At 32.9% G+C, this 9,859-nt stretch overlaps 1 protein-coding gene across 1 annotated transcript; it reads left to right on the plus strand.

The window, feature by feature from the left end:
• Positions 1-3,138: 3,138 nt before the first annotated feature.
• Positions 3,139-8,487, plus strand: LOC134261972 (transient receptor potential cation channel subfamily V member 5-like). The gene is made up of 14 exons (XM_062744354.1): positions 3,139-3,238; positions 4,501-4,604; positions 4,792-4,932; positions 5,045-5,289; positions 5,390-5,468; positions 5,699-5,872; positions 6,047-6,120; positions 6,222-6,404; positions 6,675-6,848; positions 7,029-7,184; positions 7,472-7,549; positions 7,665-7,851; positions 8,102-8,301; positions 8,412-8,487. The coding sequence occupies exons 1-14, from the start codon at positions 3,139-3,141 to the stop codon at positions 8,485-8,487; spliced, it is 1,971 nt and encodes a 656-aa protein (XP_062600338.1).
• Positions 8,488-9,859: the final 1,372 nt, after the last annotated feature.

A 9,859-nucleotide genomic window follows, 5' to 3' on the forward strand; every position in this document is an offset into this window, starting at 1 on the left:
ATTTTTGTGTGAGATGCTATTAAAACATATATAATTCTTGATATTATACAGAAAATATTAACTTCAAATCTGTGTCCAAGTACCTTTAAGTGTTTCACAAAAGTTCTGCATCGGAAAGTCTGTTCTTTAGTAAGCTTTACGCATTTTATAATAAATGTAAATGTTGTTCCATTCAATTCGTCATCATCTGTTTAATTTTTATCAGAAAACCTGCCACGCACCGTAATCATAATGCCTATAATCAATGTAAACGTTAAAAGCAATGATAAAACGTTTTTAGTAGTCACATTAAATCTGGCCTCACTTGATATATATTCACTGTCTAGTATTCAGTGGTCCATTTGCAAGAACAAGAGCACTTTGTATTAGATAGATATGGATTTTTGGAAATAAAATAATGTAATTTTTCAAACTAAAGCAGACCTATTATATTAAAGTTCATGTTACAGGAATGTTACAGGAATTTCAACAGCCTCGTTTAAAGTCAGCAAATTCGTAAATTCTATGGTGGTAATATTGACCTTATTAGCAAATACAATACTATTATAGGGTCTTTTTTTTCGCTAACCAGTTTCAAACCAATTAATCCTTTCTCTTGTGCTAATAATAAACTAAGGAGTGCTGCTCAATACATTGGGTTTACGGTGGGTATGTCCGGCAAACAGGTGAAGTTAATATTGGTTAAAATATTTTTGTAAAACTTATAAAGGCGGCAAAGAAATATATATGTTTTATAAAAGAACTCAAACAATTAAACCTATTGTTAACAAAAAAGTAAGAATTCAAGAATAAAGGATGTTCATTTTGAATAGATTTAATTTCCTTCTAAAATGAAGAGAATATGAGTTGTTGCATTGTTGCAATGCCGTGGAAACAAAATATGCATGATTAAATTTCCGTAATTTTTGGGGGCCGACTGGGGTTTCATTGTCTGAAAAATTCACTAGAGAAATTCTTATTTTTATACCGTATATAACTTACTTCTGACTTCAGTATACAAGTTTGGGGAAAATCTACCGCCCAGGTATTTTTAACAGACTGTCTCAAAATACAGGTACATTTACATGTACATTTATAAGGATGGGAAAGAGTCGATTTTTCGCACTTTAAAGCAAATTATTACAAATACTACAAAAGATATTTTGCTCAAACTTTAATATATGATAATCGAGTAATACTATGTTGTATATTATATGTATATGTAAGAACCACAAAATTCAACCGCCTTATTTTCAGAGAGGGCGTCTCAAAATGCCAAAAAATAACGAATTTCCTTGTTTTTATAGAGTACTACTGACAAAATATGACGCATACAAAGGATTTATACAAAAATGATAAATATGTTTGAAAGATAACCAAATTTCTATTTTTTTTAATTTCAAGATCATATATATATTACTATTTCTTGAATAACATTTTTATTACCCCTTCTTTAAGATTGTCATGTTATCTAACGTCAAAACCACACGAAAATATACCTATCAGTGAAAAAATCGTTTCAAAATCAGTTATGGAACATTGTAATAAAAATTTTCAACCCATTTTTTTAAAAATTTTTATTACTTTTATTAATTCATTGAAGGAAGTTGCTTTAAAACAGGAAATACAAAAAATCCTACGGCTAGGATTAAAATTTCATCTCTTTGTTGTATTTTTAGCTAAAAAGGTATTTTTATCTTTAATCTTTATTACATTTTAATCATAAAATATTAATATAATGAAATAGAAAAATTAGATTTTGCAGTTAAGATGTATGTTGTAGAAGGGGGATACAAGTCTTTGTAGCAAGGTCAATACTTTGTGAAAGGCGCCAATGATTTATATTCATATGAAAAGCGGAAATGTGTGCTCTAAAAGACAAATAATTTCAATTCCCTAACTATAGAAAAGTAGTTTGAAAATAATTTATATTAGAATGTTTAGTCTACTTCGGCAAATGGTGGCGTATTTCGCATAATGAGCAAATGTACTCGAAAGGGCCGTTCAACAAACTTTGTCATTGGTACGATGAAGAAATGTGCCTTGATCTAAAATGTGCCTTTTGACATACAAAAAAGAAAACAGCAGTCCTTTTTAGCTCACCTGAGCCGAAGGCTCAAGTAAGCTTTTCTGATCAAAATTTGTCCGTTGTCTGTCGTTGTTGTCGTTGTTGTTGTAAACTTTTCACATTTTCAAGAACCACTGGGCCAATTTCAACCAAACTTGCTACAAAGTATCCTTGGGTAAAGGGGACAAAATAAAGGGCCACGCCCCTTTCAAGGGAGATAATTATGAATTAGAAAAATTAATGGCATTTAAAAAAAATCTTCTCCTCAAGAACCACTGTGCCAGGAAAGCTGAAACTTATGTGGAAGCATCCTGGTGTAGTGTAGATTCAAATTTGTACAAATCATGACCCCCGAGGGTAGGGTGGGGCCAAAATGGGACAAAGTTTTACATAGGAATATATAGGAGAACTCTTTAAAAATCTTCTTCTTAAGAACAGCAAAGGCATGAATGAAACTCATGTGGAATCATCTTCAGGTAGGGTAGATTCAAGTTTGTTGAAAGCATGACCCCTGGGGGTAGGGTGGGGCCAAAATGGCCGATCAAAGTTTTACATAGGAATTAAATAGGAAAATTCTTTGAAAATCTTTTTCTCAAGAACCACTGGGCCAGGAAAGATGAAACTCATGTGGAATCATCTTCAGGTAGTGTAAATTCAAAAGTAAGACACCGGGGGTAGGGTGCCAAAATACCAATACATAGGAAAATATAGGGAAACCTTTGAAAAAATACTTCAAAGCCATGCCTAGTGATATTTATAGGGAATCATCCTCAGGTATTGTAGATTCTAGTTTGTTCAAATCATGACCCCCAAAAAAATATATCCCCGCCCTCAGTAAACTTTCAGTTCTGATCTGATATGTGCTTTTTCTAGCCAATTGCTCAGGTGAGCGATGTGGTGGGCCTCTTGTTTTAAAGAAGTGTCGAGTATATGTCTAAATTTGAAGCCCTTCCCCGGTATAGGGTGACATCTCTGTATGAGTGAAAAATTCTCAAATTGGGATGTTAAACAATAATATAATCAATCAATCAATCATCTAAATGTTTTAAGACTTTTCACATTAAAACAGTTTCGCTCTAAATTTCAGAAGCATGAGTTACAAATATCTGCGTCAGAGGCGTTCATACAGTGATAACCAACGGCCTCAATCTGATCATCTCCCCCTTAGAAAGTTGCATAGAAAATGTCCAGGTACTGTGAAATTAAACACTTAGTTTTCATTGAATGTTGCAATTGTAATATATGCCATCAGCGAAATATATTTCAAATATATTTCTCTCAGTTATGTGTAAGATATTGAATCACTATTTAAAGTTGAACATGATTTGTAAACGGACTTTGTCTGCCAAATTTCTTAATGCACTCGTTATATCTGAGGGCCTCTTTACTATATAAGCCGTTCATTTGTTTATTCACTGTTGTCCCCTGTGTAAAAAGACGGTCGTATGATACATAGCGCTTGGCTGAAAAAAAAAAAAGAAAAAAAAAAAAAAGAGAAGCAAACAATTATGTATATCTTCCACGAAAAATGGAGAAAGATACCAAAGAAACCAACAAAAGTTGTATAGGGCAGTGCAGTTTAAAAACAAATACAATTGCAAATTCACGTAACTACAATAAAGTCAATAAACAAAGGCATGGTAAAACACGCAGTACAACACTGATACGCGTGACAATATAACATGCAGTCGGGTGTTACGAATGCGAAGATTATATTCCGGTGCTGATATCGTATATAGTATAATATTTCTTTTTTTTCTGTGATAACTCTTTGAAAGTTAGCGGAGTTGATAATTCTACCGGAATGTAAAATAGGCAGGTCGATAGGTCAGGAGCTAGGATGCCTAATATGCATGCAAATCTCGTGCACATCTATCTCCGTGTTTGACTTTAAGGAGGATAAATATGCGTTAATCTCGTGCGGCTGCCGTTGTGTTTAACGTCAGTGTGCAAGGACTATTAAAATTGTCATGGGAGTCCTCGTGTAATTTATATCTATGTCTACATTTTGAAAATCTAAATCTACAATTTTATTTCACAATGAAATGGAAATATAAGGAATCATGTCTAGTTAGTATTGTACTGAGTATGCCAGGGACATCAACGAAAGTGGGAAACGTGGGATAATTTATGCAAAACGGGCTTCGCCCGTTCTGCAAATTATCTCATGTTTCCAAGTATCCTTGATACCCTGGCATACTATACTAAATAGATAGTGATTCCTTAAATCGAATATGGCGTATGCTCGTATTGACGAGCTGTGTTCAGCTTATATTATCAGCATGGCTATGGATGTAAAACTTAAAGTAACAATTTGACAACGTTTATGCAATTTCATTTGAAATGACTGGAATAACAAATATTAGTTTAATAATGAAATACAATCAAGATAAAAATTAATGCTGCTTAAATATATTTTTGGTAATTTTATTTATATTTGTAATAACTTGCAGAGTCACAGAGGGATGAACATTTTCCGAGGCTTTCCAAAGCGCAAAATTCCACTGAGTTCTTGAAGGCTGATAGTGATGATGATAGCGACTCTTTTCAAAAAGAGGTAAATTATTTTATACTGATTCATATCTTATTTCCACGAAGTTGATCAATTGTCCTATACTCGGCACTCAGGGTCATTGAGCAGTAAGGGATATTTTGCATGCCAGCGCCTACTGCAACAAGGTACCTCGGTTTTTACGGTCTCATCCGAAAGTTATAGGAACATAATTGCATTTATTTTGTTTAAGGTGACTGAAAAAACAAAGATGTATTTAGTCGGAAAACAAGAAGCAGAGATGGAGGTCACTCTTGAGAGATATATCAAGAGGACAGGCAGTGTTGACCGTGCATTGCTGTACATAGTATCAGAATTAAGCCCAGAAAATAAAGTAAATAATTTCTGTATAACTTTCTGTTTATTTTATAATTAATTCAAAATTTAGTAACAGCTTAAGAAAAATCTCTTTTTTTCATACCCAATGAACGATTCTTTCATTTCAGGTACAAAGACTAATGAATGGCTTACTACACCGTGGTGCTAACCCCTCTGCTAGCAACAAGGATTTATGGACACCATTACACTATGCTGTCAAGAAAAACTACAAAGGTGTCTGTTCTAAACTATTGGAGCACAAGGCGTGGCCAGATGCCCGTGACAAAAAAGGGGTTATGCCTTATACAATTGCCTTCGAAACAGGAAATGACGACATTGCCGCGATGCTTATTACACAGATGAGTAATAAATTGTGGGTAACAAATGCTCCCTCTTTTAAGTTTACGTTCGTTTCGTAGTAGATTTTTTTTGCATGTATCTTGTTAATATCGGTATATTTTCATTTTGAACAGTGTCCGTAAATTATACACCAGTGAAGGGAACGAGTCTGCAGAATTTAGTTTTCATACTCTTCTGAACAAAAATATGGAGGTATCTGCAATTTAAAACCGACATTAAACAGAGCATTTTGGCAAAAAAAAATTATCAAATGTTGCTTTTATACTATTATTGAGAGACATAATACAATCGGACTTTAATAACTACCAAATGTAAAAAGGAAGTCATATTTTACATGTACCAGAAAAATGTAAACTAAAAGTCATTTTCATACTATTAAATCAAAAACTTAATTATGATAATAATGTCTTACCTCATTTAAGAACACAGTCATGGCCATTTTGGATTGCATGATAGACCCAGTCAGTCCTAGTGGTGATGTATGTGTGCATTACAATGTCCTAGAGGCGGATGAGAATGGACGAGTTCCAAAGGATTCAAATTTCAATCCCCGTTCAAAATCTGGTCTTCAAATCATAGCAAAGAGTGGGAATAAAGTAAGTGTTTCAAATTTACGAAATTTTCACATACCAAATAAATCAATGCCATTAATTAGATCTTTCTTTTTTTTCATTTTTCTTGCAACGTATTTCAACCATCACTATTCAAGAAATTCTTATGCATTAAGTATATCTTCCTTTTCTTTTGAGAAAGCTTTCTTCTATTTTAAGACTATAGTGTACCATGTTGTTGTTCGTTTACTCATACGAAGGAAGTGGAAAGAATATGCTAGACTCCGTTTTTTGTAAGCTGCATTGCGATATGAATAATACTTTGCTAAAATGAATTAAAGAACATGTAGTTGTAAAATTATAACTAAACGTCTTCATCTCATTTTAATTGCAGAATTAACTCGATATTCTACATATTTTCCCTTATAACCATTACTTTTTCCGCCATTGTTGCCAGTTCTGCATCAGACCCATCAGTTTACGACAACTCTTTACAAATTGCGCGCGCAGTTTGTGAAGTTTGGTCTCTTGGAATGGCTATTCTTACTCTTTTCTCGGAATTGAATCAACTCCGGAAGTACGTATGATTATATGTCACTGTACATTCTTATTAAATCTTTTCACAGCAAGTAGAGGGAAAATTAAGTAAAACAGAGATCTTGACAAATGTGAGTAAGATGAATTTACTGTATGCATAAACTTTTTAATGAAAGAATCATCCATATGTAATAATAGTCATAATTCTAATTTTAAATGTGGCTGTAAGAAAGCTATTTTAACAATAAATGTCCAACAAAGATACATACATTTTGCACAATTCAAGAATTCAATAACTTTCCTTATTTAGACATCGTTTGGAGTACTGGCAGGATGCATTTAACTGGATTGATCTTTCCTCTTCCATATTGATAATTCTAATCTTACCACTAAGATTCACCCACAAGTCAGAGCAATGGTTTGTATTCTCAGCTGCGTATCTACTTTGGACGGTGAGGATATTCAAATATGCAGCTGTTTTCAGGTGCGCATAGCACTTTTCATTGCACTTTTCAAATCTTAAAATATGTGAGTGTGTAGATCTATGGAATAGATTTATTTCCACTATGAATGTAAACGAACATACAGTTTTTGTTTGATATTGCCTGATAATTTATGTGAACCTATACACTTTTTACATGATGTCATTCTTTATTTTCTTCAGACAAACGGGGGCATATGCCCAGATTTTATGGAGGATTCTTATTCACGATATTTTCCAGTTCACAACATTCTTTCTCTTCATCCTTCTGGCCTTCAGTGGTTGTCTTCTGTTGTCTCTTCGAGGGGAAGGATCATTAGAACAGTTTCATGAGAGCAGGTAACACATACAACCTAAAACATGATGGTCAATTATTAGATGTTTTCTTCTAGAAAAAGCTTCGTTAAAAGACATCAGGCATTATTCTTTAATAAAAGAACATAAAAGAGCTTCAGAATTAAAATAAATACTTTTAATATAGAAACCGTCCTTCTATCTGGAAAACCTCCTTCTATCTGGAAAAAGCATGTCAGATAATGTTGTAATTCCGACTTCTTATTCCTTGTCTCCTTGTATTGGAAACATTCAACTTTGTTAATGTAATATTGTTTTAAATATGTTTTCAGTTCCTTTTGGGATATTCTATTTCTTGGTGGTAGGATCCTGATAGAGTCTGAGCGTATTGTAGAATATACAGAACTCCAGTAAGGTTTAAATACAAAGGTGTTTGTATTTCTATAGAAAAGTATATGAATAAGTATATGAATGCAGAATGTGTGATGTACCTCTTCATAAGCTTTATATTTGATTCGTCTGTAGGACTACGAGTCTTATCATTATGGCAGTATTTTTGTTTACAATCTGCGTCCTTCTACTGAACATTCTGATAGCTCAGCTCAGTGACACTTACCAAAATGTCCAACAGGACGCTCAGAGGGGGTTAAGGAGTGAGAACCGAGCCTGGATTGTAGCCAAGTCAAGACTAAATAGTCTTCTGTTTGGAAAGGTAGGAAAACTGCTTCACATATTTTCAAATATGAAAATTAAATTTTTGATATTCAAATGAAGACATTAAGAAATACTGCCTGTCATTTTGGAATACTATGAAATACTATATATGTTTCAAGATAAAGAGTCACGAATTTTGATTTTTCAAATTACACTTGTACATAAAATGTAAAATTATTCAGTAGTTTAGAAATCCCTCTCCTGTCTACTCATCTAAATAATATTCGAAAAAAATATATATATTTTAGGGTCATCGAATATCACACTACAAAGAAAGTGAAAACATTGATGATATTAAAGATGTGTTAGAAAAATGGGAAAGTCCTCCATTGAACGAAATCAACAAGTGTATTCAACATATATCGGATGATCTCGATTCTCACAAAATAAATCTTTTGACGATTAAGAAAACAGTGGCAAGACAAGAAGTGACCTTGTCTACAATCCAGTTAGTTGATTTCTAGTCTCTTTTTCTTTTAATTTCTAAAACAAATATAAAAGGAAACAATTACTCATAGAAAAATATTCTTTTTTATATTATTCAAATTTCCATTTTAGAATCAGTCTGGATAAACTTTTAGAACTGGAGAAAAGGAGACAAAGACAAACCTTGAGACGTTCAATAACTGTATAAAATACGTACCCATACGGAAAAAAAGGGCAAACAAACTACTATAACAAATTACTAACAAACCACTATGGTTTGAAAGTAAGTTTAATAGTATAGCAAATCACATGCAAATGAGCTAACAAACTATACTCTAACAAACTACTATCAAACCACTCTTAACAAACTACTATCAAACCACTCTAACAAACTACTATCAAACCACTCTTACAAACTACTATCAAACTATTCTAACAAACTACTATCAAACCACTCTAACAAACTACTATCAAACCACTCTAACAAACTACTATCAAACTATTCTAACAAACTACTATCAAACCACTCTAACAAACTACTATCAAACTATTCTAACAAACTACTATCAAACCACTCTAACAAACTACTATCAAACCACTCTATCAAACCACTCTTACAAACTACTATCAAACTATTCTAACAAACTACTATCAAACCACTCTAACAAACTACTATCAAACCACTCTAACAAACTACTATCAAACCACTCTAACAAACTACTATCAAACCACTCTAACAAACTACTATCAAACCACTCTAACAAACTACTATCAAACCACTCTAACAAACTACTAACAAATCACTCGGTAACAAATCCATCAGCAAAACACTAGATTTGAATTTTCCTTTACAAATCCACAAGTCTTTGAAAACACCTAAAACAATCACATTTTGAAATATTCAACAAGTCTTGTTTTAGAGTATCTAAATTCCAGGATTCACAAGTTTAGCCAATGCAAGTGCAACATTCCAACATGTTCCCTTTTGTTTAGGAGATGCAATTCCAAGTCAATGTCCATGTATATACTTATCACATATTCTCCTTCATGTTGTGTACATCTTCATAGTATTTTTCACAAAAAAAATGTTCTTCAAGCTGACAATTAAATATTCCCTGCTTCATCTGGCATGGAAAATGCTGCAATATTTTCTTTTTTCTGGCCTCATTGCATCTTTGAAAGACATCTTTTTTGTCTTATTTTCAAGTATTATAACTTCCCATAATTCAATGCATAACTGATCTAAACTAGTATAGGAATTATAGGTCAATCTGAAAATAAAGAAAAACCCAAAGCTAGTAAAAAGCATTATATGCATCCACATTCTCAAAAGGTTTAATTACTTCATGACATGCATTAAATACCTCTTCTGTTTCCAGATCCATCTTTTAATAATGTTAATTGCTGCTTTTCCAGTCAGGGATCTTACAGAATGATACTAACAATTTGAATGTCCCTTCACCAGTTCCTTTGTTTCTGACCTGCTTGGTGGTTTGAAAATTGGCGCAAATAGCTAACACCGGATGTAAAGAGATAAGCTGTTCTTGGAAACTTCAACAATTCTAGATAATTCAACCCTA

This window comes from Saccostrea cucullata, unplaced genomic scaffold (genome assembly GCF_032062105.1).
Source record: "Saccostrea cucullata isolate Sc308-1 unplaced genomic scaffold, CSIRO_AGI_Scuc_v1 ctg13035, whole genome shotgun sequence".
Lineage (NCBI taxonomy): Eukaryota > Metazoa > Mollusca > Bivalvia > Ostreida > Ostreidae > Saccostrea > Saccostrea cuccullata.